The sequence below is a fragment of the Macaca fascicularis genome, chromosome 13 (genome assembly GCF_037993035.2).
Source record: "Macaca fascicularis isolate 582-1 chromosome 13, T2T-MFA8v1.1".
Classification (NCBI taxonomy): Eukaryota; Metazoa; Chordata; class Mammalia; order Primates; family Cercopithecidae; genus Macaca; species Macaca fascicularis.
In genome coordinates this window covers 112,150,041-112,164,339 of record NC_088387.1, presented here as the reverse complement: position 1 = coordinate 112,164,339, position 14,299 = coordinate 112,150,041, and the positions used below count along the sequence as shown (strand labels likewise).

General features: G+C 42.2%; 1 protein-coding gene across 4 annotated transcripts in view; it reads left to right on the top strand.

Moving 5' to 3' along the window:
* Positions 1-12,941, top strand: part of TAF1B (TATA-box binding protein associated factor, RNA polymerase I subunit B) — an 83,765-nt gene extending 70,824 nt beyond the window's left edge. For all 4 annotated transcript variants that reach the window (XM_045369814.2, XM_065527441.2, XM_065527442.2 and 1 more), the window contains exons 14-15: positions 116-338; positions 12,491-12,941. In XM_045369814.2, coding sequence (XP_045225749.2) covers positions 116-338; positions 12,491-12,692 — 425 coding nt within the window. In that variant the 3' untranslated portion in view covers positions 12,693-12,941. The remainder of the gene's footprint in view (positions 1-115; positions 339-12,490) is intronic.
* Positions 12,942-14,299: the final 1,358 nt, after the last annotated feature.

Genomic DNA, 14,299 nt, shown 5'->3' with positions numbered 1-14,299 from the left:
ACATTTGCCAAAACTAAGGAACCAATATTGGTACATTCTTATCAAGTAAATTCCAGGCTTTATTTGTGATTTAATATAACTTGTTATTTTGTTTCCTTTTTTTCTCCATTTCCAGAAATGGTGGTGAATCTACAGAAACAATTTAGCACACTGGTTGATTCAACAGCAACTGCTGGAAAAAAAAGCCCTTCAAGTTTTCAGTTCAACTGGACTGAAGAAGACACTGATAGAACATGTTTCCATGGACACAGCCTTCAGGGAGTCCTGAAAGAGAAAGGCCAATCACTGCTAACTAAGAATTCATTATATTGGCTTAGTACACAGAAATTCTGCAGATGGTAATCAATGCTTTTAGAAAAAGTCACATATAATTGAAGCAGTTGCCTATATAAGAGCCAGATAGGTTTTCTGTTGGAATTAGAAGCTGGTGAGCTTAAAGTCACGAAAATCAGAATTATACATTGAGTCTTGTGTAAGAGTTCTAGGAAAGCTGGTAAAAAGAAAGAGGATACAAGGCAATTAGCACAACTGTTGCCTCTAAATTAACCTGCAGTGCAGCAGGCAGGCAATAGAAGTGGCTGTAACTGCTGATCAGGAGAATGCGCTGTATTTTTTAGTACATATCACTTCTCTGAGTCAGTTACCTTTTTCATGTCTTTCTACCTCTTAATACTTCCTTAAGTATTTCCTAAAAATAAGGATATTCTCTTAAGTGACCACCGTACAGTTATCAAACTCAGGAAACTTAATATTGATACGATACTTTTATCTCACCCACAGTCCATATTCCAGTTTTCTCATTAGATCCCCAGTGTCCTTTTATAGCAGGATCAAGTTCAGGAGTAGGTATAGCATTGATTGATTTTATCTCTTCAGTCTCCTTTAATCAGATTGTCCCTCAGCCTTTCTTTGTCTTTCATGACATTGACCTGTATTTTTCAGAAATGTCAGTGGTGTTATACAATATTTCTGAGTATGGTTGTGATGGTTCCTCATATTTAGATTCAGGTTTTGCATCCATGGCAGCTTATGTCGTGATCCGTACCTTTGTGCTTTTTCACAGGGCATGAGGGTGGATTGTGGATGATCTCAGATTTAATACTGCAGTATAACGCAGTGAGTGATACATAGAGCTTAGTATAGTCAGTGATGAAAATGCTGAGATTTTTTTCTCTGAATGAAGTATAAAACTAAATTCTGATTGTATGAAGTTTCAGTGATACCATGACTTTAGACACCAAACTTATCTGTCAACCTTCCCTGTTCTAGACCAGAGCCTAGAACTGCAGAGCAAGCAAAAAAGGCTTCAGCTGGGCAGTAAAAATGCCACAGAGACCGTAACTAAAACTCAGCCTCTTTCCTTAGAGAGCCCCTTAGCCCCTCGCTCAGAGCCCCTGACTCTGCCCTTAGGCTGAGTTGTCTGATTTCCAAACTCCTCATCGTCAAAGAAACAAAACCAGAGGTCCGAGAAGCACTCTGCTGATAGACATCTTGACGGTAAACATAAATGACACCCTTTGACAACGATAGGGGAGCCAGCCTCAGAATCCAAAGCAGACAGAGCTCCAGTCGCAGAGCCTGAAGTTCATGGCTCCGTGCCACTAAATAAGGGGACCACATCCCTGCTTCAGCACAGCGCATGTCCCAAGATGCTGTGTGCCTTCGTGGTGGGTTTTAATAGCATGTTTTCTACTGTTTCTACAATAAAAACAGGCAACTGTAAAGGCTAAAATATGCTAAATATGCTCTAAGACAACCATCAAAAATGGTTACAATGAAAAGCGATGCTTTTGAGAGCAGATATTTAGCTATGTAGAGAATTTCATTAGGCAGAAGGACTCATTTCTGAGGGTTCAGAAGAAACAAAACATTTGCTGTAAAATTGTGAAAACACTCAGAGCTTGGGAACTAAGCAGAGAAAGGCCACAAGAGTACTTCAGGTATGGGAGGCTGTTGATTCTTCCTAGCTGAGGCAGAGTTAACAATTTCAATGAATTGAAATGCCCTTTCTATTCCCAGTTGTTATAATAGTTGGCTGGGTCAGAAGACCTGACTTCTTGTAGGTGGCCATGACCTCCCTGGGAGTTCCATAGATGAGGCAGAGCAGTGGTCTTTAGTTGTATTCCACAGGAAATGGAGGTGCTTTGGCTGCCCCACAAAAATTTGATTTGAATTTGTAAAATATTATTTTTAACTATTTTTTTAAACTACAGTGAAAAAACAGTACTCAGGCCGGGCAGGGTGGCTCATATCTGTAATCCTGGTGCTTTGGGAGGCCGAGGCAGGCGGATCACGAAGTCAGGAGATTGAGACCATCCTGGCCAACATGGTGAAACCCCGTCTCTACTAAAATACAAAAAATTAGTCGGGCGTGGTGGTGCATGCCTGTAGTCCCAGCTACTCAGAAGGCTGAGGCAGGGTAATCACTTGAACTCGGGAGTTGGAGGTTGCCATGGGCCAAGACTGTACCACTGCACTCCAGCCTGGTGACAGAGCGAGACTTAGTCTCAAAAAAAAAAGTACTCAAATATGTCATATGCTTAGCTTAGGCAGGTGTGGTGGCACATGTCTGTAGTCCTGGCGACTTGAAAGGCTGAGGTGGGACAATCACTTGAGGCCAGGAGTTTGAGGCTGTGATGTGCAATGATTGTGACTGTGTGTAGCCACTGCACTCCAGCCTGGGCATAGTGAGACCCTGTCTCTTAAAAATATATATCTCTAAGCCGGGTGTGGTGGGTGGCTCATGCCTGTAATCCCAGCACTTTGAGAGGCCAATGCAGGTGGATCGGAATTCAAGACCAGCCTGGCCAACATGGTGAATCACCATCTCTACTAAAAATACAAAAATCAGCCAGGTATGGAGGGGCACGCCTGTAATCCCAGCTACTTGGGAGACTGAGGCATAAGAATCGCTTGAACCTGGGAGATGGAAGTTGCAGTGAGCTGAGATCTCACCACTGCACTCCAGCCTGGGTGACAGAGTGAGACTCCATCTCGAAAAAAAAAAAAAAAAATATATATATATATATATATATATAAAAAGCAAGAGGCCAACATTTTTGTGAGAATTACTATAAATGGCTTATGTTTTATCTTTATTAAACCAATCAATGAACAAACATTTGAGGCCTTTATATTTCCTACTAGTAATAAAGCATTTGGTTTACTGTATAGTATTAAAATAGCCTTAAGATTCTGAGTAAATACAAAAAAAATTAATTTTAAAGGACTGTAGAGGAAGTGAACATTTTTGAGCCCTTGCTGTGTGCCAAGAATTGGGTTAAGTGTTTAATATACATTCTTATTTAATCTTGTCTACTCTGTCAAGTGTAAGTACTGTTGGCCGGGCGCAATGGCTTACACCTGTAATCCCAGCACTTTGGAAAGCCGAGGCAGGCAGATTACGAGGTCAGGAGATCGAGACCATCCTGGCTAACATGGTGAAACCCCGTCTCTACTAAAAATACAAAATATTAGCCGGGCATAGTAGCGGGCGCCTGTAGTCCCAGCTACTCGGGAGGCTGAAGCAGGAGAATGGCGTGAACCCAGGAGGCAGAGCTTGCAGTGAGCCGAGATTGTGCCACTGCACTCCAGCCTGGGTGACAGAGTGAGACTCCGTCTCAAAAAAAAAAAAAAAAAAGTATAAGTACTGTTATTTTTTTCCTGTTTTACAGATGAGAGAACCAAGAGTAGTTATCCATAGTCACAGCTGATGGGTGGCAGAGGGTTTTGTTTGGTTGGTTGATTGGTTTTGGGGTTTTTTTGTTTTGGGGTGTTTGTTTTTTTGAGACAGAAGCTTGTTCTGTCACCCATGCTGGAGTGCAGTGACACAGTCTTGGCTCACTGCAGCCTCCCCGGTTCAAACAATTCTTGTGCCTCAGCCTCCCAACTGCCTGCTACTACAGACATGCGCTACCACCCTGGCTAATTTTTGTATTTTTAGTAGAGACGGGTTTCATCATGTTGGTCAGACTGGTCTCAAACTCCTGATCTTGTGATCTGCCCACCTTGGCCTTCCAACGTGCTGGGATTACAGGCATGAGCCACTGTTCCTAGACAAGTGGCAGAGTTTTGCAGTGCAAACACAGACATTAAGGAATTTAGGGCCATATATGTTATGTAAGTCATAATATCTCAATGTTTATAGCTTCTATATGTTATTTCTTTACTTGCTTTTTAAAGTTGATAGTGGGGAATTTCTGGTATACTCAGAAGTAGAGTAGTATAAAGAACCCCCGTCTCTGTCACCCAGCCTCAGCAACTGTGACATGGCAAGACTTGCTTCACCCAGGCTCCAGCTTACTCTACCCCTCTGCCCCCCATTATTTGGAAGCAGATCTCAAACATCATATTTTTTAAAGTAAAACCGTAATACCATCAATCAGATATAAAAAATTAATAGTAATTTCTTAATATTATCCACCATGCAGTCAGTGGTTAGATTTTCCTAATTGTCATATAATTTTTTAAATGAGTTTAACTCAGAATCCAAACCAGGCCCATATATTGCAAGTGGTTGACATGGCTTGTAAGTGTTTCAGTTCTTCAGAACCCCCCTCTTTATCTCTCTTTTTTCTTCTTACAATGTACTTATTGAGTAATCCTGGTCATGTGTCCCATACAATTTCTCATAGTCCGAATTTTGCATATAGACAGTGCCATGTGATGCCATTTAGCCTCTTCCTCTGTCCCTGGATAGCCTATATGTTGGTGTAGTTAGAGTTTGAGATTGGCAGTTATGGCCGGGTGCGGTGGTTCATGCCTGTGATCTCAACACTTTGGGAGGCCAAGGTGGGTAGATCACCTGAGGTCAGGAGTTTGAGACCAGACTGGCCAACATGGTGAAACCCCGTTTCTACTAAAAATACAAAAATTAGCCAGGCATGGTGGTGCATGCCTATAGTCCCAGCTACTTGGGAGGCTGAGGCAGGAGAATCGCTTGAATCCGGAAGGCAGAGGTTGCAGTCAGCAGGGTGAGACTCTGTCTCAAAAAAAAAAAAAGAGATTGGCAATTAGCATTAGTTAGAGATTTGATCAGATTCGGGTTTAACTTTTTTTTTTTTAATACTTTAAGTTTTAGGGTACATGTGCACAATGTACAGGTTTGTTACATAGGTATCCGTGTGCCATGTTGGTTTGCTGCACCCATCAACTGGTCATTTACATTAGGTATTTCTCCTAATGTTATCCCTCCCTCTGCGCCCCACCCCATGACAGGCCCTAGTGTGTGATGTTCCCCGCCCTGTGTCCATGTGTTCTCATTGTTCAATTCCCGCTTATGAGTGAGAACATGTGGTGTATGGTTTTCTGTCCTTGTGGTAGTTTGCTGTTTCAGCTTCATCCATGTCCCTACAAAGGACATGAACTCATCCTTTTTTATGGCTGCATAGTATTCCATGGTGTATATGTGCCACATTTTCTTAATCCAGTCTAACATTGGAGGACATTTGGGTTGGTTCCAAGTTTTTGCTATTGTGAATAGTGCCACAGCAAACATATGTGTGCATGTGTCTTTATAGTAGCATGATTTATAATCCTTTGGGTATATTCCCAGTAATGGGATCACTAGCTCAAATGGTATTTCTAGTTCTAGATCCTTGAGGAATTGCCACATTGTTTTCCACAATGGTTGAACTAGTTTACACTCCCACCAACAGTGTAAAAGCGTTCCTGTTTCTCCACATCCTCTCCAGCATCTGTTGTTTCCTGACTTTAATGATCGCCATTCTAGCTGGTGTGAGATGGTATCTCATTGTGGTTTTGATTTGCATTTCTCTGATGACCAGTGAGTTTCTTGTGTCTGTTGGCTGCATAAATGTCTTCTTTTGAGAAGTGTCTGTTCATATCATTTGCTCACTTTTTGATGGGGTTGTTTGTTTTTTTTCTTGTAAATTTGTTTAAGTTCTTTGTAGATTCAAGATATTAGCACTTTGTCAGATGGGTAGATTGAAAACAGTTTCTCCCATTATGCAGGTTGTTCATTCTGATGGTAGTTTCTTTTGCTGTGTAGAAGCCCTTTAGTTTAATTAGATCCTATTTGTCTATTGGCTTTTGTTGCCATTGCTTTTGGTGTTTTAGACATGAAGTCCTTGCCCGTGCCTATGTCCTGAATGGTATTGCCTAGGTTTTCTTCTAGGGTTTTTATGGTTTTAGGTCTAACATTTAAGTTTTTAACCCATCTTGAAATAATTTTTGTGTAAGGTGTAAGCAAGGAATCTAGTTTCAGCTTTCTACATATGGCTATCCAGTTTTCCCAGCACCGTTTATTAAATAGGGAATCTTTTCCCCATTTCTTGTTTTTGTCAGTTTTGTCAAAGATGAGATGGTTAGGCCGGGCGCGGTGGCTCAAGCCTGTAATCCCAGCACTTTGGGAGGCCGAGACGGGCGGATCACGAGGTCAGGAGATGGAGACCATCCTGGCTAACACAATGAAACCCCGTCTCCACTAAAAATACAAAAAAATTAGCCGGGCGTGGTGGCGGCGCCTGTAGTCCCAGCTACTCGGGAGGCTGAGGCAGGAGAATGGCGGGAACCCGGGAGGCGGAGCTTGCAGTGAGCCGAGATCGCGCCACTGCACTCCAGCCTGGGCGACAGAGCGAGACTCCGCCTCAAAAAAAAAAAAAGATGAGATGGTTGTAGATGTGTGGTATTATTTCTGAGGCCTCTGTTCTGTTCCATTGGTCTATATCTCTGTTTTGGCACCAGTACCATGTTGTTTTGGTTATTGTAGCCTTGTAGTATAGTTTGAAGTCAGGTAGCGTAATGCCCCCAGCTTTGTTCTTTTTGCTTAGGATTGTTTTGGCACTGCAGGCTCTTTTTTGATTCCATATGAACTTCAGTTTTTTCCAATTCTGTGAAGAAAATCATTGGTAGCTTGATGGGGATGGCATTGAATCTATAAATTACCTTAAGCAGTATGGCCATTTTCACGATACTGATTCTTCCTATCCATGAGTGTGGAATGTTCTTCTGTTTGTTTGTGTCCTCTTTTATTTCGTTGAGCAGTGGTTTGTAGTTCTCCTTGAAGAGGTCCTTCACATCCTTCACATCCCTTGTAAGTTGGATTTCTAGGTATTTTATTCTTTTTGTAGCAATTGTGAATGGGAGTTCACTCATGATTTGGCTGTTTGTATGTTATTGGTGTATAGGAATGCTTGTGATTTTTGCCCATTGATTTTGTATCCTGAGACTTTGCTGAAGTTGCTTATCAGCTTAAGGAGATTTTGGGCTGAGACGATGGGGTTTTCTGAGTATACAATCATGTCATCTGCAAACAGGGATAATATGACTTCCTCTTTTCCTAATTGAATACCTTTTATTGCTTTCTCTTGCCTGATTGCCCTGGCCAGAACTTCCAACACTATGTTGAATAGGAGTGGTGAGAGAGGGCATCCCTGTCTTGTGCCAGTTTTCAAAGGGAATGCTTCCAGTTTTTGCCCATTCAATATTATATTGGCTGTGGGTTTCTCATAAATAGCTCTTACTGTTTTGAGATACATTCCATCAGTACCTAGTTTACTGAGAGTTTTTTGCATGAAGAGCTGTTGAATTTTGTTGAAGGCCTTTTCCGCATCTGTTGAGATAATCATATGGTTTTGTCGTTGGTTCTGTTTATGTGATGGATTACGTTTATTGATTTGCGTATGTTGAACCAGCCTTGCATCCCAGGCATGAAGCCAACTTGAACGCGGCAGATAAGCTTTTTGATGTGCTGCTGGATTCAGTTTTCCAGTATTTTATTGAGGATTTTTGCATCGATGTTAATCAAGGATATTGATCTAAAATTCTCTTTTTTTTGTTGTGTCTCTGCCAGGCTTTGGTATCATGATGATGCTGGCCTCATAAAATGAGTTAGGAAGGATTCCCTCTTTTTTCTATTGATTGGAATAGTTTCAGAAGGAATGGTACCAGCTCCTCTTTGTACCTCTGGTAGAATTCAGCTGTAAATCCATCTGGTCCTGGACTTTTTTTGGTTGGTAGCCTATTAATTATTGCCTCAGTTTCAGAGCCTGTTATTGGTCTATTCAGAGATTCAACTTCTTCCTGGTTTAGTCTTGGAAGGGTGTATGTGTCCGGGAATTTATCCATTTCTTCTAGATGTTCTAGTTTATCTGCATAAAGGTGTTTATATTATTCTCTGATGGTAGTTTGTATTTCTGTGGAATAGGTGGTGATACCCCTTTATCATTGCATCTGTTTTATTCTTTTCTCTTTTCTTATTTATTAGTCTTGCTAGTGGTCTATCAATTTTGGTGATCTTTTCAAAAAACCAGCTCCTGGATTCATTGATTTTTTTTTTTAAGGGTGTTTTGGTTTTTGTGTCTCTATCTCCTTCAGTTCTGCTCTGATCTTAGTTATCTTCTGCCAGCTTTTGAATGTGTTTTCTCGTGCTTCTCTAGTTCTTTTAATTGTGATGTTAGGGTGTCAATTTTAGATCTCTCCTGCTTCCTCTTGTGGGCATTTAGTGCTATAAATTTCCCTCTACACACTGCTTTAAATGTGTCCCAGAGATTCTGGTACGTTGTGTCTTTGTTCTCATTGGTTTTAAAGAACATCTTTATTTCTGCCTTCATTTCGTTATTTACCCAGTAGTAACTCAGGAGCAGGTTGTTCAATTTCCAAGTAGTTGTGCGGTTTTGAGTGAGTTTCTTAATCCTGAGTTCTAATTTGATTGCACTGTGGTCTGAGAGACAGTTTGTTGTGATTTCTGTTCTTTTACATTTGCTGAGGAGTGCTTTACTTCCAACTATGTGGTCAATTTTGGAGTAAGTGCAATGTGGTGCTGAGAAGAATGTATATTCTGTTAATTTGCGGTGGAGAGTTGTGTAGATGTCTATTAGGTCCACTTGGTGCAGAGCTGAGTTCAAGTCCTGGATATCCTTGTCAACTTTCTGTCTCGTTGATCTGTCTAATATTGACAGTGGAGTGTTAAAGTCTCCCATTATTACTGTATGGGAGTCTAAGTCTCTTTGTAGGTCTCTAAGGACTTGCTTTATAAATCTGGGTGCTCCTGTATTGGGTGCATATATATTTAGGATAGTTAGCTCTTCTTGTTGAATCTGTCCCTTTACCGTTATGTAATGGCCTTCTTTGTCTCTCTTGGTCTTTGTTGTTTTAAAGCCTGTTTTAACAGAGAATAGGATTGCAACCCATGCTATTTTTGCTTTTCATTTGCTTGGTAGATCTTCCTCCATCCGTTTATTTGAGCCTATGTGTGTCTCTGCACATGAGATGGGTCTCCCGAATACAGCACACTGATGGGTCTTGACTCTATCCAATTTGCCAGTCTGTGTCTTTTAATTGGGGCACTTAGTCCATTTACATTTAAGGTTAATATTGTTATGTGTGAATTTGATCCTGTCATTATGATGTTAGCTGGTTATTTTGCCTGTTAGTTGATGCAGTTTCTCCCTAGCATCGATGGTCTTTACATTTTGGCATGTTTTTGCAGTGGCTGGTACCGGTTGTTCCTTTCCGTGTTTAGTGCTTCCTTCAGGAGTTCTTGTAAGGCAGGCCTGGTGGTGACAAAATCTTTCAGCATTTGCTTGTCTGTAAAGGATTTTATTTCTCCTTCACTTGTGAAGCTTAGTTTGGCTGGATATGAAATTCTGGGTTGAAAATTCTTTTCTTTAAGAATGTTGAATATTGGCCCCCACTCTTTTCTGGCTTGTAGAGTTTCTGCTGAGAGATTCGCTGTTAGTCTGATGGGCTTCCCTTTTTGGGTAACCTGACCTTTCTCTCTGGCTGCCCTTAACGTTTTTTCCTTCATTTCAGCCTTGGTGAATCTGACAATTATGTGTCTTGGAGTTGCTCTTCTCAAGGGGTGGTGTTCTCTGTATTTCCTGAATTCTCCCTGTCACTTTCAGGCACACTAATCAAACGTAGACTTTTCACATAGTCCCATATTTCTTGGAGGCTTTGTTTGTTTCTTTTTACTCTTTTTTTCTCTAAACTTCTCTTCTCACTTTATTTCATTAATTTGATCTTCAATCACTGATACTCTTTCTTCCACTTGATCGAATCGGCTACTGAAGCTTGTGCATGCATCACATAGTTCTCGTGCCGTGGTTTTCAGCTCCATCAGGTCTTTTAAGGTCTTCTCTGCACTGTTTATTCTAGTTAACCATTTGTCTAATCTTTTTTCAAGGTTTTTAGCTTCCTTGCGATGGGTTCGAACATCCTCCTTTAGCTCAGAGAAGTTTGTTATTACCGACCTTCTGAAGCCTACTTCTGTCAGCTCGTCAAAGTCATTCTCCATCCAGCTTTGTTCCGTTGCTGGCGAGGAGCTGCAATCCTTTGAAGGAGAGGAGGTGCTCTGGTTTTTAGAATTTTCAGCTTTTCTGCTCTGGTTTCTCCCCATCTTTGTGGTTTTATCTACCTTTGGTCTTTGATGTTGGTGACCTACAGATGGGGTTTTGGTGTGGATGTCCTTTTTGTTGATGTTGATGCTATTCCTTTCTGTTAGTTTTCCTTCTAACAGTCTGGTCCCTCAGCTGCAGGTCTGTTGGATTTTGCTGGAGGTCCTCTCCAGACCCTGTTTGCCTGGGTATCACCAGTGGAGGCTGCAGAACAGCAAATACTGCTGCCTGATCCTTCCTCTGGAAGCTTTGTCCCAGAGGGGCACCCACCTGTATGAGGTGTCAGTTGGCCCCTGCTGGGAGGCGTCTCACAGTTAGGCTACATGGGGGTCAGGGACCCACTTGAGGAGGCAGTCTGTCTGTCCTGAGCTCAAATGCTATGCTGGGAGAACCACTGCTTTCTTCAGAGCTGTCGGACAGGGACGTTTAAGTCTGCAGAAGTTTCTGCTGTCTTTTGTTCAGCTACGCACTGCCCCCAGAGGTGGAGTTTACAGAGGCAGCAAGTCTTGCTGAGCTGCGGTGGGCTCTGCCCAGTTCAAGCTTCCTAGCTGCTTTGTTTACCTACTTAAGCCTCAGCAATAGCAGACGCCCCTCCAGCTGCTAGGCTGCTGCCTCACAGGTTGATCTCAGACTGCTGCACGAGCAGTGAGCAAGGCTCTATGGGCGAGGGACCAGCTGAGCCAGGCTCAGGATATAATCTCCTGGTGTGCTGTTTGGTAAGACCGTTGGAAAAGTGCAGTATTTGGGCGGGAGTGTCCTTATTTTACAGGTGTAGTCTGTCACAGCTTCCCCTGGCTAGGAAAGGGAAATCCCTTCCCAGGTGAGACAATGCCCCACCCTGATTCGGCTTGCCCTCCGTGGGCTGCACCCACTGTCCAACCAGTCCCAATGAGATGAACTAGGTACCTCAGTTGGAAATGCAAATATCACCTGTCTCTGCATCGATCATGCTGGGAGCTGCAGACCAGAGCTGTTCCTATTTGGCCGTTTTGGAATGGAAGGCTTTACTATTTTAAAATAAGGGAAATTGCTTGGTAAACTCTTCTCCTACAGTACATATAGTATTGCAAGCTACATTATAAAGTCTAGTGTCGGCCGGGCGCGGTGGCTCAAGCCTGTAATCCCAGCACTTTGGGAGGCCGAGACGGGCGGATCACGAGGTCAGGAGATCGAGACCATCCTGGTTAACACGGTGAAACCCCGTCTGTACTAAAAAATACAAAAAATTAGCCAGGCGCGGTGGTGGGCGCCTGTAGTCCCAGCTACTCGAGAGGCTGAGGCAGGAGAATGGCGTGAACCCGGGAGGCGGAGCTTGCAGTGAGCTGAGATCCGGCCACTGCACTCCAGCCCAGGCGACAGAGCGAGACTCTGTCTCAAAAAAAAAAAAAAAAAAACAACAACAACAACAAAAAAAGTCTAGTGTCTTATGTTGGGTGGAAGTCGGGGATTATTTGTTTTCTTTAGTTTGTTTTAGAAATATGTTCAGAGCCGGGCGCGGTGGCTCAAGCCTGTAATCCCAGCACTTTGGGAGGCCGAGACGGGCGGATCACGAGGTCAGGAGATCAAGACCATCCTGGCTAACACAGTGAAACCCCATCTCTACTAAAAAATACAAAAAACTAGCCGGGCGAGGTGGCGGGCGCCTGTAGTCCCAGCTACTCGGGAGGCTGAGGCAGGAGAATGGCGTAAACCCGGGAGGCGGAGCTTGCAGTGAGCTGAGATCCGGCCACTGCACTCCAGCCTGGGCAACAGAGCGAAACTCTGTCTCAAAAAAAAAAAAAAAAAAAAAAGAAATATGTTCAGAATATCTCCTTGTATGCTTTTGTTTGCCTTGACCATGGTAAGAAGGTGGAGTGGTGCCCCATCTGGAGTGAAGAAACTTCGAGCAGAGAGTTGAAGGACCAGCTCCTAGCACCACCTGTGGCCCTTGTGTGGTGGCCGTGGACAGTGTGAACATGTTTTCCTTTGTGCAGTTAAGGAGTTACCAAATTCTTCTAGGTTTCCTTCCAGCTCAGGGTCCTGTTTTAAGCCTAACCATATATATTTGTTATTTGGGGAGATGTTCAGGGGTTAGTGTGTGCCTTTCTTGGTTACCATCTAAAGAGAAATTCTTTTTTCTTTTTCCCTTCTAGCTATTGTACACACGTGACAACCTATGAAGAATCAAATTATTCTCTGAGTTATCAGTTTATACTAAATCTCTTCTCCTTCCTGCTCAGAATAAAGACTTCCCTTCTCCATGAAGAAGTGAGCTTAGTTGAGAAGAAACTTTTCGAGAAAAAATATAGTGTAACAAAAAAGAAATCAAGATCCAAGAAAGCGAGACGACATTGAGAAAATGAAATAGAAACTTTCTGGAAAAATATTTTAGTATTGATATAACATCAGATTTTAATATAACATTCCAGAGAATTGTGGAAAATACTGCATATATATGTATATGCTCTGACACATATTTACATATATGTCAAGTGTGCTTAGAAAATTGTATATTATAAAGCAGGTGAGCTTTGTTTGATTTTATTTTTCAGAGTATGAATATTCTAAGAGAAAGTTAAAACAACAGTAAATTATATGATTGTATTTATTTATTTATTTATTTATTTATTTATTTTTTTGAGACAGAGTCTTGCTCTGTTGCCCAGGCTGGAGTACAGTGACACGATCTTGGCTTACTGCAAGCTCCACTTCCCAGGTTCATGCCATTCTCCTGCCTTAGCCTCCCAAGTAGCTGGGACTACAGGTGCCCGCCACCACGCTAATTTTTTTGTTTGTTTTTAGTAGAGATGGGGTTTCACCATGTTAGCCAGGATGGTCTTGATTTCCTGACCTCGTGATCCATCCACCTCGGCCTCCCAAAGTGCTGGGATTATAGGTGTGAGCCACCGTGCCCAGCCAGTAAATTGTATAGTTGTATCCAGAAATGTATACTCGTTGTATTTTAAAGCTAAATTTATTTTTTAAAGTAGATCTCTTCCTTATTCTTTACACCCCAGAGTAAATCCCAGATGGATCAAAGATCTAAACGTAATCTTTCATATTTAAAAATATAAAAGTATTAGTAGAAAACAAATATGAATGTTTTGCTCTTGGAATGGCATAGTCAATTTTTGCAGCATATGATGGACAAAGGAATAATTTCTTTAATGTGTCAATAGCTCTTGCAAAGCAAAAGGAAAAAGCAAACTGAATAAGGGATATGAAAAATTAGTTTTCTGAAGGTCAAGCCAAAAAACATGATAGGATACTCTACCTCACTCATACTCAAGAAATACAAATTGAAGCGAATACTGTTTCCCACATATTGGATTGGCAAAGATTATAAAGATGTATAAAACCTGGTAAGGACATTGGAAAATCAGGCATTCTTGTTCTGAGTTCATTTATGCATGCAACAGATAGCAACTCCTGTGTTCCAGACACGTTCTAAGCACTGGGAATACAGCACTGAACGAGACCCCCACCTTTAAAGATCGTAGGTTCCAACTGGGTGGAGGCTGATAGTAAAAAATATATATAATGTTTTGGGGAACTCAGTACAATGAAGAAAAAGCAAGAAAAGAGATAAATGATAAGGTAGGCCATTTTATAAAGGGCGGCTGAGGGAGGATCCTCTGGGGCAGTGGCATTAGAGCAGAGACCAACTTGCATGGAACACAGTAGCGTGAGCAGCCATGCAGCCCATCCAGGGGGAGATCAGCACAGGCAGAGGAAAGATGTGCAGAGGCTGTGAGCAGGGGCATGCTGGGTGCAGTCAAGGACTGGCAAGCTGTCCAGAGTGGCTGCAGCAGTGTGGTCGAAGGGGAGGAGAGCAGATGGGCAGATGGGATGGTAGAGGTTGCTCTGAGGTCATGGGAAGGATGACCTTACCGTGGTTGGCTTTTATCTCAAATGTTACAGGAAACCATTCGAAATTTTTAAACAAAAGAATGATGTGATCC